Source organism: Plodia interpunctella, chromosome 15 (genome assembly GCF_027563975.2).
Source record: "Plodia interpunctella isolate USDA-ARS_2022_Savannah chromosome 15, ilPloInte3.2, whole genome shotgun sequence".
NCBI lineage: Eukaryota > Metazoa > Arthropoda > Insecta > Lepidoptera > Pyralidae > Plodia > Plodia interpunctella.
The window spans coordinates 4,165,030-4,179,595 of record NC_071308.1 but is presented as its reverse complement, the minus strand read 5'-3'; the positions used below and the strand labels follow the sequence as shown (position 1 = coordinate 4,179,595).

Below are 14,566 nucleotides of genomic sequence, written 5' to 3'. Positions count from 1 at the left end.
TTATTGCTTTTATCAAAAATACCTTTATCACCATATTTTAATTAAAACAACAAGATACTTCATGACAGTTTCTTTATTGATTTTCCTTCACAAAAATAAATAGGCTCTTCAGAAGATTGCGTAGTTTCAGTTTAGAGGTAACAATAATTTAAATTCATATAAATAACGGAAGAATTGTCGAAAGTGAGTGAATTTTAGCAACATAATCTGAGTAAAATTTTAATGAGTAAATTAATTTTATTAAAATACATTTTAATATTTAATGTGATTTTGTTACAATCTTAAATGATTTCTTTTTAATTTAGAAATAATACAGTGATTTTTTGAAAGAGTAAGAAGAGAAATACCCTTTCCAGTAGACAATTAATTCAAAAAATCTTTGACACCAATGATGTAAATAATATGAACAATTTTAACAGGCTAACACAATGATAAATATGGTTTCATTAAAAATATTTCTTTAAAAATACAATACATTTATGAGAAGGAAAAACAATGAAGTGCATAGTCTTATTTTAATTATTATTTCTACCAGTTTAGATCTGACACTGATACCTCGAATGATAAATGGAAACGTTGCGAACCCTATGATAAGAAATACATAATGATGAAGATATACGTATATTTCACCCTAATAAACAAAACATACTAAGTCGCTTTTTATGTTAAAGTCGTCAGAGAATTAAAAATAAAACAATTTCTAATTGACGAAAAACAATGAGGTTACTGTGAATTTAAATCTTTTCAATATTTACTTCTGTCGTTAAAAATGAATGTCACAATCCAAATCGAATTTTAAATCATGAAGATGTTATTTCATATTTTCTCAGACGTAACACGCAGAATGGTATCTGTAGACACGGATAACGTTGGAGCTTTTCGGTGACAATTTCCTGCCCACAGAAGTCGCGTCGGCACTACGTTTTCTATCCCTGTATATACGATGAATTTACCTCTGGGCGGGCTCTCGGGTCTCCGGCCGCGGTCGGTGGCGGCGGGCCCGGGCTACGAGCGGCGGGCGGCGGCGGCGGCGGCCGCTCAGTACTGGCTGCAGCGCGCGCGGAACCCGCCTTGGAACGTGGAGTCCTGCGACAGCAGCCCGTCCGGCTGCGACGGGCAGTCGGGCGCCAGCGACTCCTGGCTGAAGTCCGGCTGCGAGGCCGACTGCGAGAGCGACAGCGGCGCTTGCTGCGAGAGCGGCTCCTGCGAGAGCCGCGCGGCGCGGCGCCTGGCGCGCGGCGCGGCGTGCGCGGGCGGCGCGGCGGCCGGCGGGCGCTGCGCGGCGAACGCGGCGGCGGGCACGGCGCCGGCCAGCAGCGCCCGCGCCGGGCCCACGTAGGCCAGCGGGTCCCGCGGCGGCCGCGCGCGGTCGTACACTGAGCCCGGCACCAGCGCCTCGCGCGCGTCGAACATCGACGTCGACATGAAGTGCGACCCCGGGTTCTGCGCGTTCACCAGCTTCTTCGGCTTCGCGAACTGGATCGCCGACTCCTTCAAGTTGGACAGCGGGCCCTCCGTCAGCACGCGCCGCTCCTTGTAGAACGCGAGCAGATGGTTCCACAGCGGCTGCTTGCTGAGCACCTTGGGGTTGCCGACGACGATGAGCCCGTATTTCGCGCGCGTCAGGGCGACGTTTAAGCGACGAGGATCGCTCAGGAATCCTATTCCTTGGTGTTCGTTGGATCGCACGCACGACATGATGATGATGTCCTTCTCTCTCCCCTGGAAGGCGTCGACGCTGGCCACTTCGATCTCTTGATACAGTTTGGCGTGTAGACTTCCCTGATATTGCATATGTTGGACGAGATAGGAGCGTTGTCCTTCATAAGGCGTGATGATTCCTATCTGTTCGGGCCTAACTCCAGCTTTCAAAAAACGAGTCGTCAGCTTTTCAACATTGGCAGCCTCTGTTCTGTTCAAATAGGATGTTCCCGAACCAGCGATTTCTTCCTGACCCTGCGTCACATAGAAGAACATCGGGCGATCGGGTCGCGGCCATGGGAAGTCGATTTTAAGTAGGCGTCTCTCTTCTGCACTGACTCCATTTTGAAGCGAGCCCTCGTAAAAGAAATCGGATGGGAAACGAGACAGTTCCGGATGCATACGATATTGGACTTCGAGGCGGAATGGACGGATGCCAAGAACTACCAAGCGTTCGAAAAGACTTTGACTGAGTCCAGCTTTGGCCGCTTTTTTGCACATAACGACTGGACCCAACTGGCAATGATCACCGACGAGAATCAGTTGCCTCGCCCCCAACACAACAGGCACCATGCATTCTGGTTCAGTAGACTGCATGCCCTCATCAATGAGTATGGATTGGAATCTCATTCGAGCCACTCTAGGGTCTCCAGCGCCCACGCAAGTAGTGCACACAACGTCAGCGGCATCCAATAGTCTTCTTTCTGCAGCTCTTCGCAAAGCGCGGTATCTCCTTTCGTCAGCGGCCGATAACTCGCCTGCCTCTTCTTTTAATCTGGTCAATTTCCTTAGTTCACTATCTGCTGAGCCGAGCACGCGAGCTTGTTCATGTAAGGCTAAGAACGAGACAGAAGACTCCATTGCCTCACGGGATTTTGCGCACAGACGAACGACTTTCAGGCCAGTCCTGTGTATCTTCTCCGTGAGTTGGTCCACGGCTGTGTTAGATGGGGCACAGACGAGGACGGGTCCGCCATTTTGTCTCACGAGCTGGTACACGATGGTGGCGGAGGTGACAGTCTTGCCAGTCCCGGGCGGACCTTGGATCAATGACAATGGACGTTGGAGTGCGTGTTTCACTGCATATACCTGTAATTTAATGATGAATATATAATTAATTCATTCATAATGAATCCCACTCAAATTAATGTTATTACTTGTAACATACTATGGGTTTTAAGCAAGTTTGTTTTTTGTTTCGCTTCATGCTTTATCTGCTCAACTAATGCTATTATTCTTATTTCGCATAAACATATACATGCTGAGATAACATTTTCTAGATGACAGTATCTTTTCATTCTGGACAGATTATATGTTTGAGGCTTCTCAGGAAGAATATAACCAGGGACATATTCAGATGAGAGAGATTACAAAACTTTTGTACTTTGTAACAAAAGCACACATTACATGTATAAATTAGGTACAGTTGACACACTGTAGGGCAATTGAACATGATTATCCCACCATACCTGTGATCGATTGAGGTCAGGCAGGTTCGGTGCGCTGAAGTGTTTGGGCAAATGCACTCTGAACAGTACTTCTTCGACCTCGTGTCCCAGAAGCCGGCGGTAGATGTACCCCGACACTGACGAGTCGTCAACAGCGAACTTGCGTAGGGCTAGTTGCATCCTGTAGAGTATATGATTTGTTTTTTTTTTTGTATCATATTTGAAGTTTTAAAAGTTCTAAGCAGACATAGAGACAGATATACAGCAGGTAGCTACTTTGTTTTATACTATGTAATGAAGTGGGAAAATTCTTATGCATGTTAATGATAATATTATTAAAAAAAGATGTAAAGTATAATATATTTTTGCAATAAATGATCTACAAGATCATTAATTATTTTTCTTGATTAATAAAAGATTATTTTTTTTTTTATATTCTGGAAGTAATTGCTTACTGTAAAGCAATTTCTTCCTGATTTTTTGAAATAATAAGTTACCTTTGGCATTATAATAAAATAAAATATAAGATAAACTTGAAATAAAGTGAATATTACTGTGGGAAAGGTTCGTTTTCAAACAAAATTTTGACTTTTGTGAGAATAGGCAGTACCTGTCGAAGCTGGTGCTCTTCCAGATGAAGTCGACGTTGAAGTTGGCGGTGCAGTCGAGCGGCGCGCCCACGCCGCTCTTGAGCTCGAGCCCGACGTCGTCGCCGTAGTTGTCCGGCACCTTGATCACGTGGCCCACGCCCGCCCACGCCTTGTGCAGCTCCCCGGAGTATCTGCCATGTTACAAACAACAAACGTGTTACATTTCATGTAGCTTATTGTACAGGATGTTATATTTAAGCTGTGTGTGGTGGAGCGATTAACTTAGATGATCGATGTGGATTTTTTTTTTAAATTACGATGTTTACACCCAAAATATTTGTGTGCTTCCAATTTTCATTTATTTATGTTTAAATTATTATTATTTACAGTTAAACTTAACCTAGGTAGGTTAAGATTTTCACAGACAAGTGTTACATCAACGCATCTATTAGACAGGCATAAAATATTTTCTTTATAGTATGTGTGTCAAAACTCTTTTTCTCAAGTATGCTAAAGTTGAAATTCAATTATCTCGTCAAACACTTGAGTCCAACTAAGGTATCAGCATAAACCTACACTAAAAGCTACTATAAACTGTTTGTCTATTTATTTAATAAATAATATATTTGCCGTTGACCTAGAATCATGGCATTTTACAATAAGAGTTTATAAAGAAAAAACCTAAAACATCAATTATCTAAATGCATAACATGGATTTGGTCCTACGATGAGGCCAACAAAAACTACTTTAAAATTCAATTTTACAAATTGATTACTTCAAAAAGAGATTTACCTTAATCTTAATTCATCTCCATGCATAAGTTTCATATCACTGTCGGTCTTGGCGAGAGTGAAGTATGCAATGGTTTTCTTGTTGAGCCCAACATCCCAGCGGACCTCGATGCCCTCTTGCGTCTGGGACTCCTTTAGACGTTTATCGTAATCTGCCTCCAATTTCACAAGTGGTCCAAAGATGTTTTGATATTGGTATCCATCCTCGTATCTGGAATGTTAAAGTAACCATACTTCAATTAATTTGTATTGCAAATGACAGGAATAAAAATTAAGAGTATGTAGAAATTATTTTTATTTCAGTAACTGTATTTGGACATTTCGTAAAAATATACAGGGATTCACTTTCACACTATTGTACATTACATCTAAGCTCAAGAAAAGTATAGTAAGAGATAACAATAATATTTGAAAAATTAAATATTCATTTAAATCTGGATAGGGAAAGCAGTAAAATGATTAATTACCTCAACAAAACCTGCTGAGGCTCTTCATCGACCCCTGGCTTCTCAAGGTCCTGGAAGGTGGCATCAACGTTATCGCGCCACAACTCCTCCAGACGCCCAATTTGTTGCGGCGTCACCTGCAATCAATTTATGCTGCTGATTTTAAAAAAATATTTTTTTTCTCATATTCATTTATTAATTTAAATTCATAAACAAACCACCTTTTAAGCAAAAATATGCCTGTGCCATCTGTTTTTACCTTACCGGATTACTGTGCAGTACCTACTTTTGCTGCACTGTAATACATACATATGTTAAAATTCCATACAATTTTGCTGTGGACCTGCAGCATATGTTTTTGGTATGCAAAAGTATCTAATTTATAAAATTTAAATTCAATCAATATGTACCTGACGAGCTCTCATTTGCTCAGCTTCTGATGGAACCTTGACCAACCAGGATAGAAAAGCCCGATCAGCTGAAAATAAGAGTAAACATTATTTTCTAAAGGTTTTTAATGTTTTATACACAAATTGTAGGATTAATCATATGAAGATATGTGGCAGATAATTTAAGGTGACTTAAAGGGTAAAACAAGAATGGAAAACTTTATTAATTTATTGCATGACTTCCAATATATTAGATCATATTTCATATATTAGATCATCATCACTTGCTGTTGCCTACGGCTCTGCAAGCATAAAAAAATATCTATGACACTATATGATACCATCTCCACATGAAAAATCACCACAATCCAATGCTCAGCTGTTTTGATATGACAGAAGGACAAAAAATCAAGCTTTTACATTAAAACATTTGTATGGAAATATGAATTCCCAATTCTAATTGTTACATTCATTGAAAATTTTCAAATTAATGTCAATTTGAATGAACTTACAAATCAAAGGTTTCCATTGTTCTTGATCCCAGTTCATATCTTTTAAAGAACTTTGAGCAGCACAGGGTTGGCTGAAATAATGAAAATTAACAAATTATTTATTTTAAAAAGACATTCCCTTATTTACTGTACTCTTTCAAAATTAACCTATATAATAGAAAATTTGCAGACTGTGGGGGAACAGACTCTCCTTCAGAAAATTAAAACTTGTATTTGCCAATACACTACTGCACTGGGGTGACTTAACAATATGCATCCATATATTGGACAGCATATCAGATGAAAGGGAGTGGGTGGTGTTGCCTCATTTCTCACATCTCTCTTCATGGAAAGTTTATTACTAACACTGATTAGTATTTGTATTAACTTACCGGCACAATAGCACAACAACAGAGTCAGCTTTAGCAGGGATGAAACCAAGGACAAAAACATTTCGAGCACCACATGAATAACATTCAAGCAAAGTCTCTCCAAGAGGCCCATCACGGTGCAGAGCAGCTTCCTTGTGCTTTGCTCGGACTAAATGATTGATTATGTGGGATCCAGAGGTGTTGCCACGGCCATTACAGAACCTTAAATTACAACATGAAAAATTGATAAATCATAAATGTAACGCAATTGTAAAAACCAAGATAAGAACAACTTTGAACAAGAAAGAACTAAATATTTTAGTATCTAATATCTCTTTCCTGTCTTGACGACTTGTCTTCTTATAAGTATAGATTAGGTAAATACAAGATAAATTTTAGATTCTCAATTAAGTAAGATTTAAAAATGTCTACCTATTATATCTTTTTAAATGAATTCATCTATCTTTACTTCTTGGTAACTAATTAATAATAAAATATGGGACGATAATATATTTAGTTGAAACCTGTAAATAAAATGTGTGACTCATGACCATTCACTTAACAGTTTTCTTAATTTCTTTTGTGTCCCAACAAGTTTAGCTTTCAATTATTTAATAAAACTCACCATTTATTACATATATTGCACATGACGACCGTGGCGGGGTCATGAATTCCGCAGTACTTGCAAGCATGGTCAGGGAGCTCTTTGCTGCTATAGAGAGCTTCATCTTCTTCCTCAAATTGCAACTCTGCTATTGCATTTGTAACGCTGGATACTTTAGAAGTCAATTCAGAACGGCCCAAACCATTGACCTGGATGATAATAACACAATATGAATAACAATATACACAGGGACGAAAAGGTTATAACAACAAACTGACAAATTGGAACTTCGTAACTCACCTGATTGGAAGATGTCAAGCCATGATCATGCTGCGATGTTTGGGTTTGGCTTTGAGAAGGTAGAGTAAAGTCAGTGAACTCAAACTCTGAGCCTTGGGTATCAGCTCCGATAAGATCAGCTTCCTCGGTATCTAGAAACGTGAGCGTTTGAGAGCTTGGACCGTACGCGTCGACACTCATACTCGCGTAATGTAATTATTTTTCATAAAACAAAGAAAATATGTCAAAAACAATAAATGTTGGCCTAATAAAGGAAATTCCCATATCAGCCACGCAATAATTTATCAAACGACTAGCGAAGAATGATTGAAAATCGCCATGTTAGCACATGGTTTGTTTCCGTTTACATTTTAGTTTCCTATTGGTAGAATTTACACCCTGCTAGTTAATAAACCAATCAACGTTAAGGAAATAATGATGCAATAAACTATTTTCCAATGGGAGCTTATGAAGAGAGAAAACATATACCATAAACAAAGCATACTTTATTCTTAAAATATTTAACGCAAAGGAATATTGTTTTTTCTACAAATGGCAACTTACATCCTCCTATTTTAATGCTGAGGTATACCAATTATATGACATTTTTGTAATGAAAACTTTTGTATTTCTTCCTTGAGATTTTATTATTCAATCAGGTATAAAAAAGTTCAATAATGACTTATCGTTTTTTCTGAGTACTGTGAAGCATATGGTCGCCTTTTAATCTGAAATTCAAATTCAAATTCAAAATTCAAATTCAAATCATTTATTCAGAAATTAGACCTTCACAGGCACTTTTTCTCGTCAATCTTTATATTTATAGTTATTTCTCACAAGCTACAAACTACTGGCATTTCGGAACGACCACTGCTGTGCTGAGAAGAAATGCCGAAAGAAACTCATTTGAACAGTGTTGGTCCCTATCATGCCAGATCGGCTTACCATTATTGTTTCTTACAATGTTTTTTTTTTTCTTTCTAATAATATATAAAAGTACATAATGTACATAGTCAAAAGTCTGAAGTGGAAGTATAACCGGAAGTGCCCGCAATATACCGGAAACGTTTCCGGTTAAGCGGCAATTTTTAAAACTTTTTGTAAAAGAGATCGTGAATGGTACCTAGCTAGATTGTAAACCATGGTACAAAATTTACGTAGTTATTGTATTGTATTCACTTTGGTTCGAAAATATATGGTATTTTTAGACTAATATCATGTACTTACTATAATTATTATTATACATTTCAAATGAAGGAAAGTAAAAAAAGACTTCTATAAAAATATCTATTGATAAATAAAACCAAGAGTTCCAATGTAGGTGCAACTTATGAAACAAATTGTATTGTCTATTTAAAATTTCAATTATTGAAACCCGTCTCGTGTCGTGCTAAAATACCTATTTCTTTTTAATTCGCATTGGCTGGTTAGAAACTCCTAAGATCACAACACTTCTATTTTATTGGTATTATGATGATGTATCAAATAAAATTCGATAGATGGCTATAGTGGTATCCGTATCCGTTGAGTTCAGCAACAGTGTTGGACTTGATTTTCGAAACTACTGAGCCTAAAATTTTGAAAAAAAAAAATACAAAATATAGTTTATTGCTTGTAGATTATAGGAAAACCTATGAGAATTATATAGATTGTACATAACCCTTTTAGCGAGTTTAATTCGCACTTTCCGTTTTTCTCAATAATAATATTTCTTTGAGGCCGACGAGGTACTACGAGTCGCACGCAGGATTTGGCATTTCTCACGACGTTAGAGACGAGAAATGAAGAATTAATTTCTGAAACCGTCTTTAAGTAAGGTGATAAGTGACACACCACAGTTGTGTGTACAACAAATTTGTGTTGTGTGTAACAACAAATTGCAGAACCACGTTGCGGGATATTCGTAGTATTGGCACAGTGAACTATTAGTTTTAAAATCCGCAATCTATACATTAGACGTTGGTTAGGTAATAAAATTCGTAACATCTTCCGCTTATAAGCAATCGCGGCTACGGGGGCAGGCAGTTTTCGATGGCTGGGTTATTTTAGCAGGAACCCGCAGTGTCGGTCATCAATACATAAAAAGTAGGTCGCAGCCAAGGCAGGACAGCCACGGATTGGACGATCCGCCAAATTTTATTGCATTTCCAGTTTCTAGGAAAGTTTGCGGTTGACCGGCAGACACCGCGGACCACTAGGATGTTTTATCACCCGTGTTCCATGTGAGCTGTAAGGCAAATAAAATTGCATTTTCGTGAACACACAGCGGTGTCATTTCATCTATATATTAGGTACCTATGGTGGTGTCAGAAGATTAATTTAATTTTATGATAGGTATTACAGATTTACTTATTACGCAGATTGCCCTATAATATAGTAAAGTGCGACATTTTTCACACTGAAGTCGACAAATATGTAACACGTCGAATAATATTGTAATGCCGTCAAGTTATGAGCAAAGTGTGTTGAAACATAAATTTCCTACTAAAAATACTCTGAAGGTCTGCTAGACAACCGACATAGACCTTTTGATTGATTAGATAACATATTTAAAGTGAACTTTAACTCCGTTTTCTAGCGAGAACAGCAAACACCGATGCAAATAGATACAGTGCATTTCTTCTAATTCAGAAAGCCGCAGTTGGCCGCCCGCCAAAGTGACCATCAAAGAGAGCCGGTTTATTTGCAGTTTTTTCAAAATAAAGTACCAACATCAAACTTTATTGAATTTCGTGGTCGAACATGCAGTAATTTTACAGAGTGGATTTTTTGTTGGTTTTATTTATTTCATATCTAACCGTGAACCTTCCATTTTTCATTGAGACGAAATCCCAGATTTTTCCACAATCCTACTAATCCTATCCTACTAATGTTTTAAACGATGTATGTGTGCGTGCGTATGTTTGTTACATTTTCACGTAAAATCTACTGAACAGATTATATAACCTGGTACTTTTTATCCCATAGTTCCCATGGGAGCGTAGCCCCGGGGCGCAGCTAGTATTATAAAAATGCAAAATTTTGTGAGGATGTATGTGCGTATGTCAGAAGGAGTTAGTAGGAAAGCGCAGACTGAGGTCCAACTCCATCACAACAGGGGGAGAGAGAGAGAGAGAAATACAACTCATAAAATATTGAGTACCTAATTGATTAATTTCTCCAGACTAATAACGTAAAGCCGGCGCCTGTATTGTCATAAAAAGGACGTCCATCATATTGTTAACTAACGTTATGGATCGTTGAAGCTTTTAATGCCTGCAATAATATTTATAGCAAGGATTTGCGGACGCGTTTCTTGGGCTGGATAGAAATGAATTGTATATCAAGGGTTCCGTGATACTGGTGACGACCTTGACTGGTTCCTACCTATAGTTGGTAATGCTAAAGCGAATAGGGGAGACACGGTTTTAGAAAGATTTAAAAATGTTATAAATAGGATAAACTACATATTTATTTAGAGTCGGACGTTTAATATTCCTCCTATGATATATTTTTAGATCTCTGTTCCCTTCATAGTCGTATTCCTCATGGCTGAGGGTCGTGGTCATTACGTGGAATAAAACAAACAACGACTTTCTTGGCATTATTAATGGAGTGGTTTGCCATTGCCTTCTCCATTTCACACACAGGTTAATAATAATAAACCAGTGTGCAGGTTTCCTCACTATGTTTTCCTTCACCGGAAGCAAGTGGTGGTCTATGTGACATAGTTGGATTCGAATTTGGGACCTTACGATCCACAGGCGGGCGTCTTAAACATTATACACCACCACCGCTATTTTAGTTAGCTACTGACTTTTTCTTTGGATATTGGCGGCGAGTGTAGATAGAAACGTTACCAAAAGAAGTATAATAACTGTAAGTAAGAAGTATAATAAGTATAATCCACGAATTTATTGTCTCACAAGGGTTTTCAACATAACGAATGAACCTTATTTTAGGGTTGTTTTATTATCGAACGTCATCAAAACAAGTGCATTGAAAATAAAGTAAAAATTAAGTTTAAAACTTCATCGACGTTTTAAATCGAGTACATTTTATGGGCCAGTAAATCAAAATCAATTCATATTTTTTATTACCCTTCGTAAGTACCTACTTATATGGTCGTTTATATTCTCTTTTTCATACCAGAAATAAGTACCTAGTATACCTCGGGAAACTCGATTTCTGACACTAATTTCTTCGTCCCATTGTATTTTTTTATCTTAGATTTTTTATGTTTCCATGTTAAACTTAGTGGTGGATTAGCGACTGATAGATTTACAATATAAATTCTCGATTTCTGTGCATACCATTATGTTCAGCGTATTCAATAAATCGGGACCACAAATTAACATGTGACATGTGGATATTTCCAATTAAGGGATTGCATCTTGCAGACACTTTGTATGCGGTCGCTCCAATATGGCCGGTGTCAGATTTCGCTGCGTGGCGACTGCAGCCGACTGAAAATTTAAGATAATTGATGCAAACAGCTTGATTGATGAGAACGATGCCCTTAAATTATTTGCGTCTATCTGTTCCTCGCATATGCGTAATATATGTTCGCTTGCTTGCTGCGAGTAACTTCCGCTAAATTGTATGATGTCGTTTAGTCAATAAAAGTCGATATAATTATATGGCCGCTATGATTTTATTAAGTACTTAGGTCGTAAATTATACGTGCGCGTACGGCGCGTCTAGCACGAGACAATTGTGGACAATTGGTGCGAATCGGCGCCGTTCGTGATGTCACCAACTATACAATCTCTGACTCAGCAACGACAACTTAAGAGAGCCTATTGTTCATTACGTCTTTATCTAAAATTTTTCGTCGATATAATAACAGAGCCGGCAATGGGCATGGAGTAATTATAAAATTTGCGGGATTAAGCTCCATTTGAGGGTTTCTATGTAATTGTAATTGACATATCCTATTATACCAAGGGTATCATATCATATCCCGCTTATATTTAATACAATGGAGAGGTTAATAAGCAAATGTAACTAACTAACTAGTCCTGGGAACTAGTCATTTTGCATTTTTCTTAATACGTTCTTTCTCGGACGCATCTACCTAGAGATATTTATTGGATCTGAGGGCAGCAATTATTTGAATAACTTGTTTTGAGCAATTATTTGAACCTTGCTGGGCCGATATGAGAATAGGGCTTTTTAAGTCCCGGTGTAATGACTGTTTTTTTTTTTACTTAAATTTTTTGGGGTGGTTACGTACGGTGGTTACGTAATGTAAACTTATATATATATATATATAAAGAATGAAAAAAGAATCGTTGATGTATTCGCTTGCTTAGATCAACATGTAGCGAAGCAAGGGCACGGGCCGGGATCTATTCGTATGCAAATCTGAGGGAAATCGCCGAACAGTTGTATTATGTGTGGGCAATAAAACATAAATGACATCATGACGATAGCGACCCGTATTCTGCATGCATACAATCGTAAATCTATTCCGCTGGACGGATTTGTATCGTAAAATTAGATACTAGAAATCGTTACTGGATTGAGGAGAGTTCGCGCGTCCGCACTAATCGTAAACCTAAATAAATTTGAAAATTGCGAAATCTTTTTTGAATTATTTTGTGACAAGTTTACAAATTAATTATCACATAGGTATACAATACAATAATAATTTATTGCACAAATTAATTACATAGTATACATAAGTATAAAATGTATTATCAGACATAGCATGACATCACGATTTAGATACACTAAGACAATCTTTTGGGAAATTGCTAGCAATTTCTCACTAGACGAGCTCTATAATATCATAGTTCTATGAGACTGCGTACCTACTGCGTTTATGTCTACAGATTGATACAAATTTTTATACCTACCACTATCGGGAAATTCTGTATTACTCTGTATTTTCGCTCCACGCAAAACATCAGTGGACCTCACTGTTATTTTGCATGGAAATTATGCGTAATTGGACCCTCTTTATTCCTGCCTATCGTCAGTTTGACCGGTGTATCGTTTTACCAAAGGACAAGTTATCAAAGGTATGATAATGGTACTAAAATATCTTTTTTACAGTGGACACCGAAGATCGACCAGCCAACACGTACCAATATAATTAGTTACGAGAGTATCATCCGTAAGCAGCCACTGCCGGCGCCAGGCCTAATCAGGATTCACCACCAGCTCTGTCGGAAGGATACTTCTAGAAGGTTACAGTTCCCATTTGTCATCACTATTTTTTGTTTGAATGTAATATACGTTTTTTGATGCTAGTGTTAAATTGTCATTTGCGGCCATGGATCTAAAAAGAAATGCGCACTTACAGCTTACATCCCAAAATAATGAAATTAAAAAAAAAAAATTATTAAGCATTAACTGAAGGACCAAGGATATAGTTACCTGCCATGGAGTAATTTAGGTACATTCTAAGAGGTACTGGATTGTTTGCTTGACTGTACGTACAACACAATAATATTATAAAGAGAAAAGATTTTATATTTTTGTTTGTAATGAATAAACTCAAAAACTGCATGCATACCATCACTACTGCATGCATAGATTCAGTAGTTTTAGATTTTGATAAAATTTGTGACAGAAATAGACGAAACCTTCAGGAGTAACATAGGGTACTTCTTTATTGTGATTTTACCCGGGCAAAGCCGAGGCGGGCCGCTAGTCGTTAATAAAGTGCTACCTAATTGTAATGATTTCTTTCGCCCTTGATACTAAATGTTTTGTCACCTACTGACTGAATATGGCCATGCGTCACTTAGATCATCTTCGTATAAAACAAATTGATTTTATGGCCTAACGTCTGAATTGATTTAGTGCTCATGGTCTAGTACAACTACGAATTGGACAATTACTAAATAAGATATAATTGCCTCTCGACCTCGTTGTTGTAAAATTGATTTATTGGTGGCGCTTGTATTTTTTATGGAGTTTGTTTAGGAGAAAGTTCGCACAGACAGATATGATACCAGATTGGTTAAATTTTGTGAGAATTTAGAGAATATTCTATTCTGAAAATAAGTAACTAAGGTATATGATGCAGACTGGTTAACAAAAACTCGAACTATACTTAATTCATTGAAATCTTGACTAGTTAGGAATAAATAATTAATATTTCATGAGATGCATTAGGTAAGTATACATAAAATAAATAACTATTCTACTTATTTGTACTTAATAAACCACTTGATATATAAACAGTTTTAATTATTATACCTTTATTACTATAATAACGATTTAATATTAGCTGCGCAGACGCAGTTTTTTGAAATCAACTTGAGATTGAAAATAGTCGTTTAATATGAGTTTTTGATTAAGCATTTAATTATCTGAACATGATTCGCACTAACAAGAATGAACATAAAATCTGTCACACAAACATATAATAATAACATTTAGGAGTTTATTCTCAATAAATAACTTTATTAACCGACATAATACAGCGTGTATACGTTTAGTTAAAATTCCTCAGTCTAAATG

At 37.5% G+C, this 14,566-nt stretch overlaps 1 protein-coding gene and 1 long non-coding RNA gene across 4 annotated transcripts in view; both read right to left on the bottom strand.

The window, feature by feature from the left end:
• Window positions 1–55: 55 nt before the first annotated feature.
• Upf1 (Upf1 RNA helicase) lies at window positions 56–7,480 on the bottom strand. The gene is made up of 10 exons (XM_053755889.1): window positions 7,133–7,480; window positions 6,854–7,041; window positions 6,250–6,450; window positions 5,879–5,949; window positions 5,388–5,455; window positions 4,999–5,114; window positions 4,533–4,742; window positions 3,760–3,930; window positions 3,171–3,330; window positions 56–2,790 (listed from the first exon to the last, which is right to left on the bottom strand). Exons 1-10 carry the CDS (start codon window positions 7,310–7,312, stop codon window positions 1,039–1,041), a joined length of 3,117 nt encoding a protein of 1,038 aa, XP_053611864.1. The 5' UTR covers window positions 7,313–7,480; the 3' UTR covers window positions 56–1,038.
• A 1,554-nt stretch (window positions 7,481–9,034) lies between these two features.
• LOC128676025 (uncharacterized) overlaps window positions 9,035–14,566 on the bottom strand; it is a 43,428-nt gene continuing 37,896 nt past the window's right edge. Inside the window, exons 4-6 of one of the 3 annotated variants that reach the window (XR_010370097.1) lie at window positions 13,183–13,376; window positions 11,404–11,556; window positions 9,035–9,338 (exon numbers count right to left, since the gene is read on the bottom strand). This is a non-coding gene — a long non-coding RNA (uncharacterized LOC128676025). Of the gene's footprint in view, window positions 9,339–10,990; window positions 11,557–13,182; window positions 13,377–14,566 lie in introns of those variants that run through there. The other 2 variants (XR_008405360.1, XR_010370096.1) reach the window with 2 other exon arrangements.

Bases quoted from the DNA above. Each gene is read 5' to 3' on its own strand.
- Upf1 (XM_053755889.1), bottom strand. From the start codon at position 7,312: ATGAGTGTCGACGCGTACGGTCCAAGCTCTCAAACGCTCACGTTTCTA. The intron at 5,456-5,878 runs GTAAGTTCATTC...TCTTATTTTCAG, and splicing joins ACAATGGAAACCTTTGATTT to CTGATCGGGCTTTTCTATCC. The intron at 5,115-5,387 runs GTACATATTGAT...AATTGATTGCAG, and splicing joins AGCAAATGAGAGCTCGTCAG to GTGACGCCGCAACAAATTGG.